General features: G+C 37.7%; 1 protein-coding gene across 7 annotated transcripts in view; it reads right to left on the minus strand.

Annotated features, from left to right (window-relative positions):
* Window positions 1-1,466: 1,466 nt before the first annotated feature.
* Window positions 1,467-26,585, minus strand: part of LOC121526194 (CAP-Gly domain-containing linker protein 4-like) — a 74,253-nt gene continuing 49,134 nt past the window's right edge. For 5 of the 7 annotated variants that reach the window (XM_041812639.1, XM_041812638.1, XM_041812635.1 and 2 more), the window contains 7 exons: window positions 22,284-22,379; window positions 18,754-18,948; window positions 18,480-18,614; window positions 14,993-15,116; window positions 3,139-3,203; window positions 2,912-2,990; window positions 1,467-2,591 (listed from right to left, as the gene is read on the minus strand). In XM_041812639.1, coding sequence (XP_041668573.1) covers window positions 2,225-2,591; window positions 2,912-2,990; window positions 3,139-3,203; window positions 14,993-15,116; window positions 18,480-18,614; window positions 18,754-18,948; window positions 22,284-22,379 — 1,061 coding nt within the window. In that variant the 3' untranslated portion in view covers window positions 1,467-2,224. The remainder of the gene's footprint in view (window positions 2,592-2,911; window positions 2,991-3,138; window positions 3,204-14,992; window positions 15,117-18,479; window positions 18,615-18,753; window positions 18,949-22,283; window positions 22,380-26,585) is intronic. The other 2 variants (XM_041812637.1, XM_041812641.1) reach the window with 2 other exon arrangements.

A 26,585-nucleotide genomic window follows, 5' to 3' on the forward strand; every position in this document is an offset into this window, starting at 1 on the left:
CTACGTAAGGGTCGCATCAGGTGGGGCAATGGCACCATATCAGACTACGCAACAAAAATCTTGTCCCGTCTTGGCCAACAGACTGGCACCACTACAAATGTGATCCTAACCATATACTGTATGCCGACTGTCTTCACAACTGTGTGCAAGTTCATTGGGAAGGCAGGTCAAGGTGTGTCAAACATTTCTAAAACAAAGGTGCTGTGTGGGATCCTAGCAGTGTTGTCAACTGAAAAGTAGAAAACAAAGAGCAAACTACTGTGGATTTGTTTCTACATATCAAGAAGAGGACAATGGACTGGCTATGCCTAAAATAAAACTTTAGTACCAATTTGGTAAGATGTCAAACAATAGCCAGTTTAGCCTAGATATGCCAGTTTCACTGCAGGCAGAAGATTGGAGGGAAAAAAAAGAGTGCATTTTATAATGCCACTCTGGTAAATCCTGATGCAAAGACTGGGAACAAATCCAATTGGTAGGCATCAGGGTAAAGGTTATTATTGTCAGCTACAGATTTGTAGACAGCTCAGTATCCCATCATTTGTGTACTAAGAGTCGTTTTGTGCCCTACACATCATTTTAACATCACTGTTCAACTATTGAGTCTTACAGGAAATTCAAAATGCTGTTAAGCAGGTGATTTCAGAGAAGTTTGAGGACTTGGAGTCCTCCTGATTATGCATCTGTTGTTTTTTTCATCTGACTCAGACTGAGAACATCATGTTTTCAAAAGTGCAGTTGCATTTTTTTTTTTTTTTATGTTTTCCCTTTGTATTGCTAATTTCCATAACTTGGATTAAAAAGCAAAAGTATGATATCACTTCCTGCTCACTATAGGACTTAAAGCCAACCAGGGCAACCGGTAGATTTTTGTTTTGCAGAACAGAGGTGTAGAGCTCAACAGTACCTGTAAGTAAAATTTGCCATTCAAGTCCTTCATAGATATTTCACAATATCCTAGTTACAATGCTTTTAATCTATGAATCAAGCTATCTAGCTACCTGAGTACTCATGACGATAAAACATTTGATTCAGCACAAAAACAGCTTTGAAAACTAAGAAAAAGGCAAAGGAAGAAGATTCTACTTCTTTACAAGGAGGAAGGAACTCATATCCCACAATCCATGGTATTTCTTTATTCCTTGTTAATGATCGCTTTTTAAGCTTTTAAGCCATATATGTCATCAATCAGACATGTTACTGTGACAAACAATGATGGTGAGTATTGTTGTATTTTTGGCTAAAAATGTAAATAAACTAGGTTTGTCTTGACTAGAGACTTATGTCTTCAACAGGAGCGTATATTATCATTTCACTCTCAAGTATCTTGTTGTAAGTCTAACTGAGATACTTCTGATAATATGGCTTATAGTCAAATCAACTATGGAGAAAATGAATGGCAATTTAATCCCAGAACCCTACTGCTGAGCCCTATAACCATTTATCTATGCTGGATATTAATGTATAAGTTTGAAAAAAAAAAAAAAAAAAAAAAACTTCTGTTTGAGCATTTGTACTCAGACAGAAGTTGATAGAGGTCTTCTTGTAAATACATTTCACATTATTTGCATAATTTAAGAAGTACAATCTCAGTTTTGACTCAAATTCCATCAATAACCTTTAAGTCATGACCTTGGACTCCATCAGTCTGTAGTTTCAAAGTGCTCTTCATTAGTACACACATGCACACGTACAAAAACATCAACACATGCATACTTTTGGTTAGGGAGTCAGCTACATAAGAACCTAAATTCTTTGATAAAAATCTTTATTTCACTTGATCAAAATTAGCTTCTATTGTGGACATAGTTTTTCATGTGTGCACATCCATACCATCCCATTTATCTTATTCTAATCTATTATATTTGTCTTTTAGTGCAACAAGATTTCGAGAAGTGCAGTGTTTTGTATTTTGTTCAGCGTTTTTCCCTTACTTCCTGCCAGAACAAAATCTGATAAGACTTTGAGTTAATTCTATAAAGTGCTTTTTTACCTTTTACATACTTCAGACTTAATTCAGTCATTTACATTTGAACTTTTAAGAAGTGGTTTTGTAACTCTAACATCAACCCTGGAAGAGCATTGATGACTAACTGCATGAGCAAGTAAATGATGTGCAAAAGAAGATAAGAAGATAAAACTTAAAACTTTTGTTTTGAATAGTTAGATTAAAGAAATTCCAAACTATTTTTTAACTTTCCAGCCCACCCCACACCAGAAGACCTCAGCTGTTTTCATTAACCAAGCGTGAACCGTTGATTCCACGGTAGGTGACGCGGCTGGGACGGACCAGCACTCCGTGCCCTGCTCGACAGCTGAAGTAACGGCGTCCGCCCACGGAGCCGTCGTTCTTGCCTTTTGGGCTTCGCAGCTCGAGACCCAGCCAAATTCCCGGAGCAAAGTCTGCTGTGCCCAGGTAACGGATGAACGCCATCTCATTGGCACTGTTGAGCAGGACCTGCATGCCTATGCGGAGACACACCTGTCCGTCACACCCAGGTGAGGTACTGGAGCCTGCTGTGTTCCTAGGAACACCACCAACACCGCCGCTGAGGGTGTTCCAGCGCCGCCGGTGAGGGTTGGAACGACTCCTATGTATATTGAATTGTGGGAGCACAGGGAAAAATGCAGCAGAGAAAGATTTATGAGAAAAGGTATGCAATGTGAGAGGATATCTCAAAGTAAGTGGGAGATTCATGGCAGCCCGGTGTTTGAGGGATTGATCTTCAATTCCTTGTTCTCTCTCATTATAACCACAATCATGCATTGGCTATTTAAAAAAGGAACCTTTGCTGACTAATACCAGTGCTTCTTATTAGTATTGATTCTGCCACTGCTGCAGGGAATTAGGATGAAGCTGAAGCTCAGGGAAGGTGAAATGTGAGGGCTGTGGAGAAAAAGAGAGGCCTACCTGCTAACAGGGCTCCTCCTGTTCGACTCCTTTGGGTTGGCAATGGCTGACGATGTGCTGAAACTGCGACGGATTGTCCCTGCACGACAATCACGAGAGTCAAGTAGTACCACACTGATTCTTGCATAATAATAACTTCTACAGCACTTACAGCATAATGATATGCAAATAAATGCAAAGACACGTTTCAAATAAATCTCAAAGTTATGTGAGGGCAGAAGTCGTACCGCTGAAAGGATGGCTGAGGCGTGAGGAGGAGAGCTCTGACAGGCAGTCAACAGATCCGTGGATCCTGTGTTTCAAAAAGACAAAAAAGTTAAAGTGATGTAAGAAGACTCTCTAACTGTTTAGGTTTCCTCTGTGAGTTTTCAACATGAGTTACATGTTTATGCAGAAACTCCTCTGACCCAGAGTTACCCTATCATACCTCAATTCACATTATCCATGGTGATTATATTAGAAGAAAATTATATCAGAAGATCTATTTTGAAATTCTTAAAATTACCAGCACACAACCACGACTTTTAGAGGTCAAAACTGAATAAAAGTTGACTGAGCGTGTATCTGATGATGACCTTTTTTTCAAACAACAGCTACAGGGGGGAAAGTCGATTTCTGCTCTTAGCACAACAGCGCCTGTCCTGCTTATTTATGTTTCACTGTGACTACGATAACACAAGAGCTCTGAAACCCATTAAGAGGGGTACTACCAATGTCTGCAAAAGAGGAAAGAAATGAGGTGAGGGGAAGAGTAACAAAAGAAAAGAGGAGAAGGAATCTACTTTAAAAGATGTTTTCTTTCTGAATGGGTTGTCATAGCACTAACATGAAAAGAAAAGTGGAGAAACAAATTAGGGAATGCAGAAAATGCGAGATTCTTCATTAGATTGAGGTAAAACATGTCCTCAGTTGATCACACTATGTGCCACAGGTTTAACAAGAATGAACAGAAAAGGAAAAGACGTGCAAAGAAAACTCAGGCGCTGACATCCCAAAAAGCTGCAAAGACAAATTAAAGAGGGAAAAGAGGGAGAGAAATGTGAGGATGGGAAGGAAAGAGAAATACTTCCCCTGTAAGGTGACATGAAGCTCTAGCAGCAAAGAAAGGTGAAGAAACTAATTACACCTTAGACGAAAGAAATGCATTAATTTAACCAGCAACTCCCTCAAATGTTGAGAACCTCTCACTCCTTCAAATATACAAATCTTGCACTTGAGACGTTAACTGCTTTTTAAACGGTAATGACTTCCACTCAGTTATGACACACATTATACACTTGAGGCAAAGTGCTGTTAATTTGCCATCCATTAAAAAAGGCCAGTAGCATTTCTTCCATTTGCAGGAAAAACAAAAGGACGTCTGGCAAGGAAGTCAGGGGCTTTTATGTATGTCAGACAACTGTTTCAATATCCATGGGATTAAATGATCTGAATAAACAGACACTTTGGCACTTGGTTCATCTGTTGACTCAACATTTATTCTGCAAACTGTGCTAGCTTTCTCTAAATTGGAGAAATAAGAAAGCCTCTTAAGAATCAGCCTTCTGTGCACTAGAAGCAATAAAAAGAAGAGATTGGAGTGTGTTCCCTGGAGAGGTTTTTTTAGTCACCACTCTCCGTTCTTTTTGGAAGTCATCGTTAAATCAGATGTCAGTTCTTCTGGTTTGGCTTTTGGAAGTTTGTTCAGATTTATCAGTGTATGAACACTGTTTTGTCTATATGATGTCAGATGTACAGTCACGTACCATATTGTTTTTTTTGTTTTGTTTTTTTTTGTGGGCACCCTGATATATTTTAAAAAGAACATGAGAAGAATTATTGACAAAATCAAGTAAACCAAAAATTACATGGACAATTCGACTACAACCACTTACAATGCCCGAGGATTGAACCATTCTATTAAAAGAAAGAAAATATACGGCCAGTTAAAAAAAAAACTGAGATGCTCCATTGCTTTATTGCAAGAAATCCATTTATCTGAAGTGGAGCATAAAAATAAAAAAAGGAATGGGTAGGACAAGTTTAGAGCTCCTCGTATGGTAAAAAAGGGGAGTGGCAATTTTAATCCACAAGACACTCTCTTTTCCCTAGAGAAGGCTAATCAAGAATAGTTTGGAAAAGTTGTCTTGATAGTAGGTACCACAGGAGAGGTGGAGATATCCATTTTGAATCTTTATGCTGAATATGAACAGAATTACAATGGGGGGAGATTTTAATGTGGTGCAAGATGGACAACTGGATTGAACCCCAGCAGAGAGTGGACCCCAAAATAGAAGGCCCGAGACACTCAGTGATATGATTTCAGAGCTAGGACTGGTGGACCAGTGGATACACAGATATCCAAAAGAGAGGGATCCCAGTTTTTACTCCAATGTGCACAATAATTATTCTAGGATAGGTAGTAGGAGAGTTAAAACAGAATCTGAAAGAATACTTTGACATAAATGATAACGGGGAAGTAACACCATCTACTTTCTGGGAGGGGGCCAAAGCAGTTATTAGGGGGAAAATGATACAGACTGGATCAAAAGTAAAGAGGATTAGGGTGGAAGAGCAGAGTAATCTTTAAAATAAAATTAAGCAGCTAGAATCAGAACATAAAGAACAGGTAATAGTTAAATACTATTGGATCTTAAGGAAACAAGAGCAGCCTTGGATAAGCTCCTCACATAAAAAAACAGAGGGAGCTTTGAGATTTTCCAGACAAACATACTATGGGATGGGCAACAGAGCCAGTTGTTTGTTATCTTTCTGACTCCAGAAGGCCCAGGCTAGCCGTTTAGTTCATAAGATTAACCAACCCAAAGACAAAAAAAAATAGTGTCTCATCCAGAGGAAATAGCAGATGCTTTTGCATCCTTTTATAAAAATCTGTATAAGGATCCTAATCCACAAGCAAACTGTAGCAGAACTGAAGCCTTTCTCGCCAGCCTAAATTTACCCACTTTGTCAGAAGCAGAAGCTTCAGACATGGTAACAGAAATTACAGAAAATGAAATACGAGAATCTATTAAAAAATTTAAAAACAGTATATCTCCAGGGACAGGTGGATTACCTGGAGAGTTTTATAAATGTTTTATTGATGATTTAGCACCTATTTTGGCTCAAGTTTATAATTATGTCCTGTCTAAAACAGATCTACCTCATTCATGGTCTGAGGCCATTGTATCTGTGATTCACAAGGAAGGTAGAGATCCTACTTCTTGTGAAGGTTACAGACTGATTAGTCTACTCTGGAATGATCTGAAACTTTTAACTAATATATTGGCAAAAAGTATGCAAAAAATTATAGCTAAATTAATTATTCCAGACCAAACAGGTTTTATTCCCAACAGAAAAGGTTCCAATAATATAAGAAGAACACTTAATATAACAGCATGTGCCAAGAAATCAAATCAGCATTCCATGTTAATAAGGTTTGATGTGCAGAAAGCATTTGACAGCGTAAATTGGAATTTCCTTCATAAAACTCTGGTCGCAAAGGGGTTCCATTCAAGATTTGTTGACTGGGTAAGTCATACTCATCCAAAGTTACGTGTGAGGGTAAATGGTTGTTGCTCTGACTTTTTTTATCTGAGAATAGGGGTCAGACAAGGGGACTGTCTCAGTCCCTTGCTATTTGCAATAAATACTGAGCCCCTAGCAGCATTGATTATACGAGATAACAGTATTAAAGGTATAAAAGATGGAGGTCAGACAGAACACATAATATCATTGTATGCTGATGATATCTTAACATATATTAGTGATCCGGTGTCCTATGTCGCTGCACTGATTAGAAATTTAAAATATTAGATTATGGAGAACTCTCAGGCTACCAAATCAACGAATCAAAGTCCGAAGCAATGACGTTAGTTGGACGCTGGCCTTAACAACTAGCAGAAAAGTTTAAATTTCGACTATCCAGCAATGGCTTTAGGTATCTTGGAATTGTCATTACACCTGAAAGATCATGTCTGTTTAGAGCTACTAATGGAAAGCTACTTAATAAGATCAAAAATGATCTTTTGAAGTGGGAGATTTTACCCCTATCCCTGATAGGAATAGTGGAGACTACAAGAATGAATATATTAACAAGGCTGCTCCTTTTGTTCCAATCTCTGCCATTAGAGGTAAAAGCAAATAAATGGTTATCAAAATTTGTTTGGCAAAATAAAAGACCAAGGATCAAGCTGAAACGGCTGCTGAACTCAAAAGAAAATGGAGGCTTGGATCTACCTAATTTGAAAAAATACTATTGGGCTGTTCAGATCTATGGTAGCATGGTTAACTCAAGATCAAGATATCCTACGGGTTGGAATGGAGCAGAATGAGTGCCCAAATATGTAGACACAATCCCAATTCTAAATCAAGAAACATGGAGAATTAATAAAATCAATAATGCATGGACAAAAAACACATTTAAAACATGGTCTGAAGTTAAAAAGGAGCTAAGAATTCCCACCTCAATATCAAGAGCAGTTAAGATTGCAAATAATATTGACTTTCTCCCTTTCTTCAACTAAAAACAGGGTTTAAAAAGTGGGAAGAAAAGGGTGTGATTGTGTTGGGTCAGGTATTTGAAGGAGGAGATCTTATGTCCTTTGAACAACTTACAAACAAATATAACCTTTCAGCTCATGACTTTTTTAAGAACTTACAGCTTAGACACTTTTTATAGACACATAGAGTGGGACAAGCTGTGTGCCTCACCATCCAGTTTACAGATTTTTTTAATGTTAACCATGAAAGGAACTATTAAAAAGAAGATCATATCCCACATTTACAAAATCTTACAGGAAGAATCAAAGGATAACATTTTAGATTTTAAGGAGAAATGGGAGCTAGAGATGAACACCATAACTGAGGATGAAGATTGGATTAGTCCATGTACATGAGGACACAAAATAACAAGCAGCCCCACTTAGATTGACTTTGAATGGAAAGTTAAGATGAGATTTTTTAAGACTACTATAGTCACTTCTAAATTTGGTAACTCCTCTGGTCAATGCTGGAGGGGCCTGATAGGAGACCACACCCTCATCTTCTGAGACTGTCCTAAATTACAAGATTTCTGGCAAAATATAAAAAAGAAATTAAAAAATCTTTAGATATAGATGTACTTCTAGAACCATATTATTTTATATTAGGAGTCCCACCAAAAAATACAGAAGATAAGAATAAGATTGTATTGTTGAGAGCTCTACTTCTTATTGCCAAAAAGATGATAACAGTCTCCTGGCTAAAATCAAAGCCCCCCCATAGTGTCTCACAGTGACACAATAGAAGGAAACAGTTATGGATGTCTATAATAGGGAATTCATAACAGCAAAGCTAAAATTAAAAACAGAAAGATTTTAGACCAAATGGTCCCCAATATCTATTTTTTTCAGTTGATGTGTAATATGAAACAAAGGTAATTTAATGTGTATTATGTACTTTTTTTTCTCTCTTTCCACGGTTTTGGTCTGGCACTTGCCCAAATAGCATGGTCATCCAAAGGAGAAGGACACTTTCATACAGTTATGCTCTCTATGGATGGATAGAGTACATCACCCCTCTTCATACTTATTAACTGTAAATGCACGTTGTATGGGCTCTTAGACTGGCCACAATGATATGCCTGTGTTGTTATTAAACATCTGACTGTACTGTTATATGTTATCTGCTGAAGATAAATAAAAAGAAGTAAAAAAAAAAAAGAAGAGATTGAAGCCTGCAGGTTTGAAAAGTAGAGCCATTATGAAGATGCTGTAAATCTATTCGACATCCAGCAGAGGCTGAAACCACAGGCTGCATAAGTAAGTCAGAATGTATTTAGGTCAAGCACAAAATGACCCCTCTTGGCATTTGATTAACTACTCTAATAAACATATTCATATTTAATTAATGGTTTCAAGTGCTCTTCAAAACAGCATGGTGTCTAGTGAATGAGAGTCCCAGAACAGCACAGTGGTGCAGAGGTTAGCATATTCTCCTCGCCAGTCTGCAGGAGCCTCTCTGTGCATGCTCTTCTTGTGCTCCCTCTGGAAACTCTGTCTTCTACCAACAGCCTGAACACTAAAAGGTGACTCTAAATTGCCCAAAGGTGTGAATTGAAGTGAGAATGGGTGTCTGTCTCTATCAGCCCTGAGATTGACTTACAAACTGCTCAGGGTGTACCTCTCCTCTTGAACAGTGTCAGCTGGGATCAGCTCAGGCCAACTTTAACACACAAAAGAGAAACGCTGTAGACAATGGATGGATAGACTAGGATCCCACAATAGATAATGAGCAAGGGATGCTCTTTGACATGGCTGCATCTTCAACAACAAATTGGTAACCAAAGATCTTAAAGAATTCGTGTCTTTCTTGCAGTTTTCAGTAAATTACAGGGATGGGCCAACCTAAGACTAGTATCAGATACTATTCTCACATGGTCTCAAATAGCTAGATAACCTTGTGGCTGATCTATATAGCTCAATTCCATGTTTTTCTGTGGGCCTGTGCACATTGATAGATGGAGCCAACATAGTATGGAGGCTTCCAACAACAAAAGCTGATCACTTTAAACTTGAACTTGCAATTCTACCCAGCTCATGTTTCAAATGGTGGTTGTTAAACAACAAGTTTAATGAAACAAGAAGACAAGCTAAAAATGAAATATTTCACAATTTACTGTCTGCTTGCAAATATAGGAGAAAATTTCCTGTAATGGAATAAAGGAAAGGGTGTTCCTTGGTGAATAATTTCCCCTCCGTTTAAACACAAATTATAATTCTGTTCAGCTGACTAGTCTTAGGTTGCATAAATACATTCTGTGAAGCAACTTCACACCTGCTAATTTGAAGATGTTTGCAGAGTGGGGCTAATGTTAGCAGTGCTAGCACTGCTGCTCTTTGATCCTCTTAGCAGATTGTCCACATTCCTTCACTGAATATTGTCACTCAGTGCTGAGGTTATATGAGAGTATCATCTGTCACAGTCTCTGGACAACTTCATCCCCTTTTTCTAGATCAAAACAGGGTTAAACCACACTGTTTCAATCAGATGCTATCGGTGCTACTAGTTAGCCGTTGTTTATATCTGAGTGAAGAGCTTTGTGGCAGCAAGGCAGCAGTCATTAAAAACAGATACAGGGGCGAGTAGCGACAGGGGAATTTGTTCTTTGGGAGAGAGTATTTGACCAGGAATGCTAATAATTACTTTAACAAACTTGTAATTCTAGTATGGACCATAAAGGGGTTGACTTTAACTGTTTAGCTGGCTAATCACATGCCGACCAAATTGAAAGCAACAAAACAACTGGAAGCACAATACGGTTTGTTATCATTTAAATACTTTCTGAGGCAGAGGCTCTACCCAACCAATACAACAGGCCACTCGACGCAGACCAGGAGAAGAGAGAAAACACTTTTTCTGTCACGAAAAGCTTTCAGTGTTAAGGCACTCCACTAGCAGGCATTGTATACAACCAGTCATAACAACTAACCCTTTCCCCGTAACTATGACAAAGTCATGCCGAAGCAGGTTGGCAGAAGAATGAAAACATCTTTTCTGTCACAGAAAGCTTTCAGTTTTGCCCTCTGGGCTTTAATAAAGACATTTCCAATTCTGACAAAAGTGCGGCTGTGGCTTATTCCAGGCTAATCGCTCCACTAGCAGGCATTGTATACAAGCATTCTCACAACAAGTAACCCTTTGTTCCCATCCCATACTCATGCTAAAGCAGGTGGGCAGGAGTGAAAACACCTTTCAGCCATGAAAAGCTTTTAGGGTTGTTTTGATTCTTTATTTCATACAGAAACATGGTCCAGCTGGTAAAAAGAACGCAGTTCTAAAGCTATACGGGACTATCATTGGAGCTAAAAAAGTTGGATCAGTGCATGACAAGTAAATAGCAATGTAAGGAATCAGCCTTTACTTTCTCATCGCTTGTCTCAGGTAAGAAGTAGAGTAGATTAAAGAGTCTTTGCTTTTGCGTTTACTTGTCAGGGTATGTTTACTTCTGTTCTAAACTGTGAAGATTCAAAGACATGTAGACTCCATACTGTTTTCACAAACTTTTTAGGGCTGTCAGAGTGGCTGCTTTATTTCTAATGAACATCTTTGGTATGTTCACTATTTTGAAAATGTCAGATGTTTGAGTAAGCTGAGATGCTCTAAATTATTATGAAACCAACTATCAGAAATATAAGTACTTCCTGTCAGTGCCCATGCTAAAGAATAGTTATCAAAAATGGAAAAGTCTACATGACTGAACTATTGATACCACTATTATGTTGTGTTCAGTTTTGCTATCCATGTTAAAAAGTGACAAACTATTTGTGTTTTAGCCTGAAGATTGTGTTCCTTCACAAAGATCTGGGGAAATAGCAGGAGACATCATCAGCATCATCAAAACACCAAATGTGGGAACAGCTTTTTTTTTTTTTTAAGAATAATGTTCACTGTTTCTTTACAGCGAGACTCCCTTGAGAGCTAATAAAAGTTCACAACACAGATTCATAAAAGCACAGATTTAAACCTGCAGGTCCTCACAGTGTGCTGGATTATAACATTCTGCTGAAACTAGAAGAGACTTTGTTTGCTTGACTTGTCTGTGTCATGGCTGAAGTCTACAACAAAGAGCCTTTGGTTTGTGGACAAGTCCTGAATACTGGCCTTTCTTTTAATGTGTCCTCCATCTGTATCTCAAATACAACCAGCTGCAGCAGCTACTGGTGGTATACGTTCTCTGATAGCTTTATTAGGTACACCTATTCAACTACTCATTTATACAAATATCTGATCAGCCATTAAAGCATGTAGGTCAGGAGGATCTGCTTAAGTTCACACAGGGCATCAAAATGAGGAAGAAAAGTGGTTTAACAGATTTTGAATGTGGTTACTGGTGATCTGGCCAGGTTCTACATAGTTTATCCTGACCCAACCATTTTAATATATTTTTTTTAATATTGAAGTAGAAATCTAGGCTTTCCTGACCTTTGCCATCAACAAGGCCTTCTGGCCCAGAGAGATGTCGCTTACGGGATATTTTCTCTTCCTCTAAACTGTCGGTAAATTATGAAGATGGTTGTGCATATAAATCCCGGTAGATCAGAAGTTTGTGAAATACTCAAACAAGCTCTTCTGGCATCAACTACCACATTTAAGGTCACTTAAATCACCCTTTCCTCCATCCTGATGCTCTGTTTGAACTTCAGTAGATCATCTTCACCATGTCTACAAGCCTTCAGTCATTGTGTGCTGTGATGTGATTGATAGAGTAGATACTTGTGTAAATGAGCAGTTAAAAGGGTATACCTAAAAAAGTGATCAGCAAGTCTTTATCGTACCAACTTTATGTTTAATAGGAAAGAAAAGAAGGCAAAGAAATAACATCAAATTTATGCATTAGGCTGTTTAACATTTCTCTAATATTGCCAATTAGGATGATGTTTTTTAGGAATGTGCAGCAAAATACACAATATGCTGGAAAAATTGGAAAATAGATTTATGAAAACAGTTGCATCCAGAGTTCTGCCACTAATGAGTCACATTAATCTTCACTACTGTGTAAGATTTGAAACACTTTCTATAACAATACAAGCCAATTGCAACTAATGAGCAAAATCAAGCCAAAATCTTACATCCTTGAATATAAAAACAGACAGATGAACATTTTTCATCAGTGTGAAATTATAGCTTGTAAAAAAAAAAAACTTGACAAAGAGAAAAATGTTCCCATATCCATTATCATTTTGACATCCTTCAACCTATCACAACTTTGGTGATGGCTGCAACAGCAAACACTAGCAATAACTTATTCACGCCACTATAGCTGAGTTTAAAGCGCATTCATTGGACTGAGTATAGTCTAAGTTTTTTTATCTTTTAAATTCTGCATGCTGCTAGATTTACTATTATTCAAGTTCTTGGTTGGAGTCTGACATAGCTGTAATAAATATCAGAACATATTTCAAACATCAGAGAGCTGAAGAAAGAAGAACCTCAGGAGATGAGGCAGCATGCTTCAGTGAACAGATCTTGGTTGTAGAGCTTCCATTAATCATAAATAGATTGGTCACAATGAACTGCTCAGTAATCCCAAGCCTTTTAAAGACATCTGCAAGGCAAACCCTTCCTATCATTCCCAAATGACCATTGACATGGTTCTGGGAATTACCTTTAGTGTTTTTTTTCTCTTAGATACTTTTAAAATCTAGCTTGCACTCACTGACTTCTCTAAAATTGCCAGCCATGCTTGGGAGGAAAGATAAAAGGTACCATAAAGTTAAATTGTTCAGATTATGAACTTTTAATTGCAAGTATAAGATTTTTTTTTATGTTTCTAAAATTAAAGCTAGCATGACAGTGAAAAAAATTAACATTTTCATCAAAGAAGAGGCGGCCATCTCAACCACATTTGTTTATTATCTGTGCAGACAATGGAGTACATCCTGCAGGCTACTTTGAGTCTTAATATTATTTTGATGACGCCAACAATGACCCATTTTCTGCTTCAACATCTACCATGAAGCTCTAAGAATGCAATAGCTTGTGCTGCATGGAAACAAGACAATTAGAATCTACTTCACAATTGTACTCACAAGTAGCCAGTGCACGGGCCCGGTTGCATTCACATCTCCCACACACACCGCTCGAGTCCACATGAATCATGCCAAAGACTGATTTGGACCTTAGACCCAGGACTGGTGGTGACTCTTGATAATCGAATACTTTTTGATAGTGTCAGGTCATGTGCAATGTGTAATTTTGGCAGCTGCACTCATGGCCATGACTGGGTATGTCTCAGCATTTTATACTGTTATACTGGGAGCACCAGTAACTAGACTGCAGCCAACTTTGTACATGAACATGAATACTACACACCAGGTTCGAAGTAGGGATGCACATGGTTAATTGCTAAAATGGTTACATTTGTTTATCAAATTAGCCGATGCAGGATTTACGAGTTGGTTAAACCAATTACCCATCATTTTTATAAACACAGGCTTGAAATTCAGGTCTATAATGCTCTTTTAAACAGTAATGAACTTCCCACCACTAGAGACCGCTGTAGCTTCAGTTAATGGCTACTGCCTTTCTGTCTGGCACTTCAAAGATGTAAACACGAGAAGCTCAGCGATGGCTTAGTGGTTAGCATGTAGTAGGAATAGCGCTGTACCACAGTTTTTTAAAGTGGTAAATTGAAATTAAGTGGAATATAAGCTGTCGAGAGTCAAACTCGCGTGTCATTTCCACCCGAAGTGAAAAGAAGCCGCATCTCAAAGCACGTTATTAATCTACATAGAGGAACGAAGGCTGGCAGCGCTAGCTTGTAATGTTAGCCTTGCTGTATAGGGAGTGTATCAGGCTAACATCACACCTGCTGACACTATGACCCTGTGAGGAATTTGCTGTTTTCTGAGAATTTTTCTCCTCTTTAGACCAGTCAGTTAAAGGAAATTTAAATGAGCCGAGTTTAGCCGAATACGGAATAGACACTTAGGAACATCCTTAGTTTGAAGGGGATAAACTGCTACCAAGTACTTAAAAAGCAGATGCATGCTACATTTAAATTAGCATTGGCTATAAATACTATGATACTTGCATGGGATGGCTGTTTTCAGTTGTCTATATACAATATACTGTATCTGTCCCTAACAAATAAACCTTAAATAAATAAAAGGTATTCTTACAAACTCTGTTGTGAAATATAACCTCTATTAATCTCTCTCCTGAACATGACACATATCTCATCTTATCTATAATCAATATTCAAAGGCAATGATGGCTGCACAGCCTCATAACTTGGTGCTATATTAAATGGAGGAGACATGCTGGGTGAAGGCCTAAGGCTTATGGTTTCAAAACTTAGACTCTTCAATCACAAGTACGGAGGAGGACTGTTTCCCCACAGAGAGTGAAATCAAATATGTCAACACTCACACAAATGACACTGTCAAAGGAGCTCATTAGTGCCATCAAAAGTATTGATGAGGGCAATGAAACACAACCCGAGGGTTTCCAGGGCCTTCTACCCAATTCCTTTTTTTTTTTGCTTTTATGGATAACCCATCAGTAAGGGAACATCAGTTATAATGGAAATATAGACTAGTTTAAAGGGCTTGCACTCACCTTTGGACACGAGAAGGTGGAGCAAAGACGCCGTGTTTTGGTGGGCAGCTAAAGTACCTCACTCCTCCCACTGAGCCATCATTCTTACCACTCGGTTTGTCCAATTTGATTCCCAACCACAGCCCTGCACAGAAGAAAGACACACAGATTTTTTCTGATTCAAGCCATAAGAAACACATTTAAGGTATTCAGGCAATGTGCCACATTTTAAAGAAAGTTTAATGCAAAGACAATGATGTGGCCTGTGATTGTATTGTTACTTTCTAAGTGTGTTCATTATATCTAGTACCAAGAAGTGAAACAAATCAAACTGTTTTACCTTCATCAGAGTTCAGCTAAGCCAATACTTTGCAATAATAATGTAAAAAAAAGGGGGTCAATTCAATATGAAATGTTGAGCAAGAAAAGCTGCTGTTGGTACAGAGCTTCAGCCCTCTGTGCACTGAGGCTAAGATTACAGAGCATTGCTAGCACTGATTTAAGTGAATCAAAGGAAACTAAAAAACGAAATCCCCTCAAACATGATCCTCAGTGGTGTGAGATACGTTAGAACTTATTCATACATGACTGAGGCCTGGGAAGAACTGCTGCCTAAATATTAATGAAAACTGTGAGCTGTTTCTGTATTACTTTTCAATGGCCTTTCCTCCACTGCTTTCTTCATATCTTATTTTTCTGAGTATCTTTCCTAAGTTACGGTTTGCTGCTTCATTGACTTGTGCCTGAATGTGTAATGAGGATCATGCAAGTTGAAAAAGAGGATTTTGATAGACTTATTCATAGTGCACACAAAAATGAACAATTATTCAAATGTCTTTGGTATTTCTTGCAAAAAAAATAAGTCAAGTTTTCTTGGAGTTCAAACCAGTAAGGCAAAGCCACATTTGGAGACAAAAGCCCAGTCATGAGTCTGATTATTCACTGCATTTCATTTAGAAACTTTTTTAGCATTTATTTAAAAAGAAAGATAAAAAAAACTAATTTTTGAAATATTCTGTAAAAATCTAGATTTCAATAACTGTTAGGTAAGAAGTTAAATCTATTCCCAGTCAGCATCGTGACAATCTAAATAGGCAGAAACTTGACTCAGATTTAATCTCGTTTGATTTATCAAATGAATGAAAATGCATTTTCAACCTAGTATGACAACAAGGTCAAATGAGCTGTACCACCCTTTACTTATTCAAAAGCCACCAGATTTCTGCCCTTCAGTATGAAATGAAGGCAGCATTTCACACAAGTCAAGAAATTAACATACGCATACCAGAAGCAAAAGGAGGGCAGCCTTCATTTATTAACAGAGATACTGAATATTCAAACAAGGGCTTCGAAGGCTTTTAGAAGTATTTCCCAAACTTAAGTTGCCAAATTCTTAAAGATAAGAGGCATGTGCCTTTTCAGGGTACAAAGTACTAAAGCTTGAACAAAGTTTGGTCTTCTAGAAGCCTTATTTATTTTTAGCTAAATCCAAACTGTCAAGCATCTAACACTGGTAAATGTTGGACAAATGACAGACGGACTCGACTGCTGACTAACTTCTCGTGAAGTACATTTAAATTAAGTCCTGTCTTGTTACACCACTTCTTGTGTTGATATCACTCATGTATCCTTACGCCTTTTATTGCATGAAATAGTGCCATTACATCATATTACACAATCGTGTGAATATGTAAGGTTAACATTGTATTTTTTATCGGCAATTCAGTTACAGAAGATCTCAGGTGACAAGGAGTAATGCAAAAGTAATGTAACTACTAGAGTAGCTAGCTGTGAGAAATAGGGCTGGGCAATTACTCACAAATTAGAATAAATTGCAGAAGCTGCAAATATTCATTTGTCTTGAAATTTGTTAAAATATCAGTTTAATACATTCATTTTTTGCAGCAGTGGAGATTTTATGCACATTATGCAAGCATCTATGTGCCAATATTTTTTTTTGGGAAGGTTTACAAAAATCCTCCTTTTTGTGTTTCTTAATCAAAACAAGTGGCATAAAACTTTAATCCCCTTCAACAAAGCAGCTGTTCAAAAATGTGCAATATGAGCAAAAATAATTAAACTTAGATTTTTTTAAATTGTTCTGCCCTAGTTCATATCCCCAGCCGGATGATACCAATTATTGCCTACCAGCTCCCACAGCCAATCGCAGCTCTTTCTTTCAAAACATTTGAATATAACATACTTCTCACTAACCCCTGCTTGTATTAAGGCTGATGCACCACACTGCTGCTGTTGCTGCTGGAAAAACTTCACCTTCCCCACCCCAGCTGCCTCCTTTATAGCTTAAAGCTTGTTGCACCCTCATAATCAGATTCATGCTCCAATGGATTAATTGCTTCTGAAATAATTGAACTGTTTCCAAATATACATCGACATTGGTTTTAATATAGAATGATTTATTGCTTTAATTTGTAAAAACAAAAAAAAAATAAGATGAGGTATCTAATACTGACCCCAATAAATCGCAATCCAAATATTAGAAAGAAAATTGCAATTAGATGATTTTTTGCACATTGTGATTGTTTTTTTTAATAACTACCCCAACACTGCTCTTCAGTTTTTACAATCTTGTAGATTCCAATAAATTCAATGCGAATTAGCCCAGCACAGAATATGCTGTCATCATAAATACAGACTTCTCCTAGAATCTCTCTGACTTTGATGTAGGGCTGCATGATTTTAGCCAAAGTCAATTTTAATCATCACTGAAATCTTGATTATTAATCACAATTATCTTTTAATTTTACAGACTTTTTGTGTTGTTTTAGGTTTACTTTAAAATTTGGAATTTTCCCTTGTGGGACTAATAAAGGAATATCTTATCTTATCTTATCTTATCTTAGAAACTATCTATGGCTACAAATCTGTTGCCAGACTGGGCTGGACTGCACTGAGACAAATAAAATCTGACCAAGCATTTTGTCCTATATCTGCCCCTAACATCTGGCCAAACATTAACTAACTGATCCACAATATCTGTACTCAAACAAAAATATATAAGGAGTGAATGCCAAAAAGATCAGTCCTTATACTGACATAAGAATGTATTTTATTAAATGTTAGTTGATATCTAAACCTAATATGGCAACTATTGGAATGCATTACTAATGTAAATATTTGCAGTTAATCATGTTTCTTTCATTGCAAGAAGGTCAAAATTGGGACTGCAATTAAAATTTAATTACTAGTGTAGCCCTACCTTGTAGCTTTGAGACACAGGTTTTATTTTTAAGAAATGAAACTTTATAGAGCTTACCTCTTTAAAATACATGAGTTGGGTTTTATATCGTTTTAAGTTATCATAGGTCAGTTTAATTTTTTCAGTGGAAATTAGGCCTAGAATATGCATGTCTTAAAAAAAAACAAAAAAAACCAAAAAAAAAAACAAAGCAAACCCAGAGTGGACACATGGATAAACACAATCAGTTTAAAGTCTTGTTTCAACCCTAAAAGATTTGCAGGGACAACATCAGGTTTGATAACTGACCTGGAGCAAAGCTGGTCTTTCCATAAAATTGGACAACACCAGTCCTCTGACCAACCACCAGCACCCTCTCCCCCACATGCACCTCGGGGCCCCCACAGACAGAACTACTAGCTGAGGGGGTTCGGCTTCGAACACCTGGGAGAGATGAACAAAGAGGGTTCTACTATTTTGTTATTTCTCTCGGTTTAAGTTGCATTAATAAAAGTACACCACCATCATTTAGTTATTGTTAACATACACGTACATATGATGTAAAACATTTTATTGTACAGACCTGCATTAGTAAGTGCAGTTGTGTCAGGAGACGACTGGAGACCTTGAGAAGGGATAGTTTTTGGACTCGGGGAAACCCGCTCCCTTCGCTGCCTGGCAGAAGGATGCTGCCTAGGCAGTGGGCGAGGTCGAGAACCAGGTGCAGGCCGGGAGTCCAGCGAAGAGGATGATGAGGAGAGAGAGCGAGAAAGGACCCCTGTGATGACATCAACAGAGAGGCATGAGTGACACACGGAACCGGATAGTCCGACAGGAGTCTAAGAGAGTCAGAAGTTCAATAACGATACATTTTTTAGGGCACATGACTATGATCTTTACTGTGCATTACTCAAAAAAAACATGCAAATACTGGGTGCCTTGGCTCCACTGAGACATTAGTTGTGTTATCCATTCTGCTTTTTAAAACCACACAGCACAACACTGAGTGCTTCTTCTCTTAATACTGAATACAACAATCAATCCAATAAGGCTTCATTTTTCAATTCTGCTCTTCTCTGTGTGACAGTATCTACAACACTCAGATCCAAACACTTAAACTGTTTTTTTTTTTTTTCCAGAAATAAAAGAGTTACATGGTTTTAAGGAAGCAAAAGAGCTCAATTCTTCACAGTTTGAACTCTGTGACAGAAAAACAAACTAGATACCCAAATGCTAATCCTTTGTAAGCTTAAGGGAATGAGATTTCACTTTTGAGACTCTATTTGAACCTCATTAAGGTTTTTAACTTTAATAGACCTTCACAGGGCATAAGGTCATTACATGCCAAATTCCTACTAATTGATAAAAGACCCTCTAAAGTGAAAATGAATCTGTATTTAGGTTTGTTGAACGACAGGTCACTGTGTTATGAACCCCTAGTTCAAATTTCAGTTAAATAAAACATCTCTAAGTTTGCAAAATTAAGTTTCAAAATCATGAAAAATGAAACTGTAAAATCTGCTCCAGGATGGTGTGGGTGTGTCTGTTTAAATGAGCTGAAGTCCCGCCCACTGAGAAGAAATACATTCCTCTCAAATTTAAAAAATGTCACAATCTGAATGGTGGAAAGTACTCACCTCATTATCCTTTCCCTTGACCTTATGAACAGAGCAGCTGCCAGTCTCCACATCAGAGCAAAGACAAAGTCTGTTTTCTGGCTCAAATCTGTTATGATACTTTAATGATCTGTAGAGCACTGTGGCTCATAGTGTTTACACCAACCATATTCCAACATATCTAGTGTGTTAAGACAAAAATTTTGGATTTCTCTTTACAGGGTCTTTAAATCTGAGCCAATGACAGAGGAAACACTCAGCTACAAACAAGTTGGAGCCACTTGAGTGATGACTATATAGCTTCTCCAAATTAAGCAAACATTAGTACAAAAGGTTTCAGCTCATCGGCCTTCAAGAGTTCATGTCTATGTACAGAAATAACTGCTGATTTTATCATTTCTGCTGTGGTTTATCAGTCTTAAAATAATCACTGTATATAGACACTGAAACATGAGATTAGATTTGGAAAAAGGGGCACAATATTTTTGGCTGGGATAGTTTTGTTTCCTGTTTTAGTCCGTGAAGCACTGATCACCCAAGATTATGTGTTTGTTTATGTGGCAAGATTAAGAGGAAGAACACACTGGCTAAAACCCTGACTCAAAAGCCACCATTTATCCCTCATAACAATTTAGATTTTACCCATCTCTACACATAAATCTGCATGTCGGAGCATATAACAATGTGCTCCTTGAGGCCTTCTCTTTAATTTAACTTTATTCCTGTTTCTGAAGTTTTAACTCAGGGTATTAACGTTGACAAGCAGATGAAAAATGAAGTCTTGTGTCAGATGTCAGAATATTCAATATCAGATGGCCAAAAAATAGTACCTCAGGTACAGTACTTATCATATTCTTTTATCTTAAAATGCAGGGAAACGCATGTGGTCTGCTGCACCAGCTACGCACAATTTAAGTCTGTAGTTATGGTGTAATCTGCATGAAGCCCTATGGGGAAACTGATTAGACTGTGACAGTCGTGTCATACTTTGGTTATATCACAGAGATGTAAGGTTCAGTCTAATTAGTATAGCATCATGTCTAAAATAACCAAAATACTGTCCCAAATATGACATTTTCACTTCATGTGATCAATCAGCAACAGGCATTATTCAGTGCAGTATTTATAATGACACTGCCTCTTGTCCTAAATTGTCATTGAACAGACAAATGGCTGAAATTGACCTCAGTTAACTGCCGTTCATTGACAAATGGCAACAAAAACATATGTAAAATTTGCAAATGCATCTTGATTAGGTTAAAGCCTCCACCGTAAACTTACAGCTAGTGTAAAATAACAAGAGGAGCATAGAGTGATGAAATCATCAATTACTTGAAGCATTTTAACAATACTTTAATGCTGGATGGATGGCTGAAATTATGTCTGCTCATGGAAAAAAAAAGCACAAGTCCCAATAAAATCATCATACATGTCTGAGGAGTGTAACTGATTACAGGGAATGCACTGCTGACACCAAACAGCTTCTAAAACTCTCTGCTCCTCTACATCCTCCAAGCTTCCCCATTTTCTAAACCAGAGGTTCTCAACTGGTGGGTCAGGACCCAAAATTGGGTCGCCGAGCAGTTTTCAGTGGGTCGCCAATGGGTGTCTAGAAAAAAAAATGGTGGCAAAAGTCTCTGAAGAATATGCAACCATACCATTTATTTTACTCTTTATTGTGAAAATGGGCAAATTTGAATTTTTTATCAATATATCAACTCATTTATCTTCTTTTCTTGCAGTTAAAGAGCTGCTTTTACCATGTTGATGAAGTATTTCTCAAGATCGCTGGAAAATTGGCCAAAATTTACACATTATCATGGGGAAAAGGGGGTGTTTAACATGTCAGTTTTGTCCTTTCTCTTCTTTCTGTCATAAATTTGGTTCCATCCAAGGTCTTTAGTGCAACATTTTTATTTACCAAATGTGCATTGTTGGAAATCTTTGGAAATTTGGGTCGCAATTTGTCAAAGATATTGGTGAGTCCTGAGGCTAGACCAGTTGAGAACAATAATACACTTTGACAACCTTAAGTACAGAGTACTTACACCTACTAGGATGTGGGTGTAAGATTTAAGTTTAAAGTTTAGCCTTTGTTAAAACTATCTTAGCTGAGTGTACAGCATAAGCTCTGTTGTAAGGAAGAACTTATATCCAATCTAGGCTATGTTTGAACTTGCACAGAGCTGGTGCAACCCATAGCTTATAGCACAATAAGAAAAATATTAAGTAAATATTCATATTAATATTACATATATCTCTGAAAGACCTTGAATGTTTCTGTAAAACTAAGCACAGATGGATTGTGAGGTTGTATTCAGTTATTAAGGTGCACTAATTATCAGAGACAGGGGATAATGGGGGTTGAGTCGGACAAAGATTTGAATAATTTCAGTTTCAACAAAAGAGTTATTTAACACATTCCTTTAAACTCACTCCCACAGCCTGCTCTCTAATAGAGAGTGCATCAAAGCCCACTCAGTCGTTATTCTGATACCTGTCTTTGTCACTGAGGCGTCTCTCACTGAGCCCTCACTGGGACCAGGAAGTCTCTTGTGATTGTCAAGGGGTTTATCGACAGAAGGAGATAAACCTTTCCACCCACACACAGACAAAAGACATGGTGACTATGTACACACACAGAATATTCTCATATTAGTAATCAATAAGTGATCTGATTAAAAGATTTTTAAAAGAAATAATAAACATTTCTTCTGCATAACTTAACTTAAAAAAACAAACATTGCTTTACATTTTCCATGTTTTACCGCTGAGATCTGCTAAACTAGGATGCTTACTGGTATGTTATATGCCAGCATTACATCTGTTGTGGTCATAGCAAAGGGAATTGAATAAGATAAATACACAGAAAGGCATTTTATGAAGCTTATTAAGTGTAGCAAAATATGCAGAATTACAATGAAAAATTCATGAACAAAGGTTAAGTAAAAAACAGAGCATGTTAGGAGTACTAGAGTTAAAGTTAAAGGCAGAGAGAGAGAAGCTACACAGAAGATAAAAAGCATGAGAGAAAGAAGAAATGCAAATAAGGGACAGCATGACATTGTCGAGTAGCAGTGAAACAAAAAATACTTAGAGGCAATTTTTCTTGATTGAACTAAGACTCTTTAACTCCGACACACAATAAAAACACTTAAATATGCTGAGACAAGCAGTAACACCCACACAAAAGCCCCAATGACAGCGAACACAAAAGAACAAGAAAAACAGACTTCAAAAGAAATCTTGGTACTGACTCAAATGGAACACCATGAGAAACAACATTTCTAGCACAAGAAAACAGAAATGATTTCTTTTACTAGTTTATAGCCCTAAGATTATCATCAATGTGATTGTTATATCACTTCTTGACAACCATTTATCTTCTTAGGAGCTCCTAGTCTCCTTTGTTCCATGGGTTATTCTGGATTATTGGCATGGACATCCTGCTGCTGTGAACCTGCATGACTCCAACTTCCACAATAATCAATATCAGTCCTGCATCTAACATCATTAAGATAAATGTTTTAGTTGATTTAATAAGTGCTCAACTTTAATGGCTGTAAGAATCTCCCCTTTTTCATTGCTATTATAGCTGCTAATGTGAAAATTCGAGTGATCAGTCTCTTCTCATACAGGGTAGATCCTGCAATACCACACATCAGGCTGCTATCAGTCTCAGCATTACATCTATCCTCATAGTACATCTTAAAGAGAGCTGCTCAAATTCAACTCCTATATTAACCTCTCCATTTCAAGATCATTATAGTTGCTAATGCTAATATAACATTGAGCAGTCCATTATAATAAATAGTTATAACTGTTTAATATGAATATTAATGTAACTATTTTGGTATTGTAGCAATGAAAATAAGCTGATAAAATGGATGGCCAAAGTAGCCTTAATTTTATTTTATTCATAGTTATTCCTTTAATTGTTGTCTCTACCAATCTCTCTCTTCCGTATTTTGCTCTGTCTCCTCACAAACCCAATGAAGCTTCAGTGGATGGCTGTTCGTCATGACTTCAGTTTCTGCCTGTTAAAAAGAAGGTTTTCTTTCTCACTGTATCTTTGCTAAATTTTCCTTAGTGCTGTGCTCATTGTGGATTAATGTTTGGTGTATAAGGTGCTGGTAGCGTAGCATTTATATCCGCTTGTCCCATGCACAGAGGCTGTTGTCCTCACAGCCAATGGCCTGAGATCAAATCCAGCATGTGGCTCCTTAGTGCATGTTATTCCCCACTCTGTCTCTCACCTGTTTCTGCTTTCTTACCAATTCAAGGCAACAAGTCGTAAAATAAAACTAAACAGAAGGACTCATGAGGTTTATTAATAAGGATGTTCTCATACCATTTTTTCCTTCCCAATACAATTCTGATACCAAAGTGTTGGGTATCGGCTGATACGGGGTACTGATCTGATACCAGTGTGAACTTTCTGGACTGACTAGCAAATTGTTTTAGACCTATATTGGACTCAGAGCATGGCTCAACAAATAGAATCATAATGTACAGCATCTCTGTGACCCTAAAGTTGTTTTTCTGCTGCTTATTGAGTTTTACTGCTAAATATTAAAATAAGAATTACACAGAGGTTCGCTCTATCGCTCTCCATTATGCTCTATTTAGGTAGCATGACGTGATTACAGAACAGCCTGCCATTGGCTGACACATCCTCACAAAGGGTGAGCAATATGGCGGTTAGCATTCGGCTAGCTGTAATAAATGATCATAATTTGATTAAAATTGATAAAAAAGACATTCAATATCAGGATTGCTGTGGATTTGATCATTTAAGTCCCCAAAAGTCACACAAGTTCCAGGCTCGCTTAAAATGCAGCTGTAAGGGGTTAAAAGGCATCGACCACATCAATGGCGATCACACAACAGCTAGCCTCAAGAGGAAAAACTAGTAAGAGGCAACAATTTGTGGTTCAAAAGTTATTTATCTTTTAATAAAATTTTGTAACTTCTTGTCATGTACAATAGCATGGGTCTGGAAGGCATTTTAACGATTACATTCAGAGAAAAACCGTCACGCAGCCACCATTCTTTGCTGCTGCAGTGGGTCCTCTCCTTTGCTTCTTCTTCGCTGCTCTAAAAACGGTAGCCCAATAGACTGTAGCCTGTGCATGCAGTGGTTTCTGGCAGCAAAGAAGAATTGATTTCCTGTTTATAGCACTAACATTTAATATTAAGCATGACTACACGAAGCAAATATAAAGCTAAACCAAAAGGTATTGAATCGGTGCACAAACTTGTGTACTCGCCAATACCAACACCTGCATTTTAAACAGTATCGGACATATTTCTAATACTGGAACTACCCTATTTATTAACTTTAGAATGATGTTTTTAAGAAGGATATCATGGAGGACAAGCTTTTCCTGTAAGCAGACTGTTTACTCTGCTTTAGTACATGTTTTTAATCAGATTTTGCAGGCCAGGTTTTTAATTTTTAACTTTTGGTATTCTATCCACTCCCTTGACACTTAACCTAACCCTAAATAGAAGTTTAATCCAATAATTTTTCAATAAAGTTTTGCTTGTATTTCCATTCTTATATACAGCATCTCAGATGAATGGTCTGTGAGGGTGACTGTGAGAGATGAACTGTCTGCAGCCAGACTGTCTTGAATAGACCTTGGACGTTGCTTTTGTTCATTAAAGGTCATCACCTTATCAATCTTATTTTGACGAGATAAGTTAAGATTGCCACTAAGTAAAGTTTGGTCCATATTAGCCAGAAGGAATACTAGTAGAATCTTCAATGGATCATATTTTCTAAGGTTACTCAGTTTACCAGTGGAGTGTGCGAATAACACTGCAGACTGTAGTCTGTTAACAGACTAATGGCTCTCCAACAACCATTCATCATGCACTGATACCTGTGCCTTCACTCCCTACCTACGATGCTCTGTGTATTGTAAACTATAAACTGGTCAAGGTCTATATCTCTGACATTGTTTAATGAATAAGCACAACAAAGATATTGGTTGATGGTTATAATTTTTTTATATTCTGTTCTTTAATAGATCATGAAATAAATACCTTTGTATCTAAAGAGATTTAAGGAGGAAAAACAACTATATCCATTTAGGATTCAAATGTGCCAAACAAACCACCCTACATTACTCTGAAGTCATTAATATTTTATCCAAGTTTAAACTTTATTTTGCACTGTGAAAGATCTCAAATCAGCATGGTATTGATTGCCATTTCAGCTCACATTTGGAAAGAGCTGTGAAATGCTCCCCTCAGAGGCAGAGTTGTCTCTCTCCTTTGAACTCCAATGAGAAGACCACATTTCAACTCAGAATACCAAACATTGTTGTCACTTGACCTTTAGCACGCAGGGACCTCCTGGCTCTATCTATCCCTTCCACATACTGACTTTGGCTTCAAGTGACAGACTGTGGCACAATCTGGGGCTTTATGAAATCAAGTAGTGTTGCTTTGTGAGAGCTGTCTTTGTTCCCCGCTGCCCTTTGAGGCCTGAGCTACAGTTGACACACTCTAATAGGGGCCATCGTGGCACTCTGCTGTGTGTGTCCCTCCTGGTTAGCAAGACGAGACATTTCCACTATGACTCGTCCAATCTTTAGATACACACGAGCGAGTGATGTGTACGACTGATCCGGTGGGAAGCTAAAACACAGGTGGCGCTCAGAGGTTGGGCAGTAAAAGGCTTACAAAGGCCCTTAAAATTATTTGGCCATAAATTAGTCTGGTTCCTGGGTTGTGCGGGGGTGGTGGCAAGCACGCCCTCACACACATTGTATGCCACACATTACACACT

This window comes from Cheilinus undulatus, linkage group 18, assembly GCF_018320785.1.
Source record: "Cheilinus undulatus linkage group 18, ASM1832078v1, whole genome shotgun sequence".
Taxonomy (NCBI): domain Eukaryota; kingdom Metazoa; phylum Chordata; class Actinopteri; order Labriformes; family Labridae; genus Cheilinus; species Cheilinus undulatus.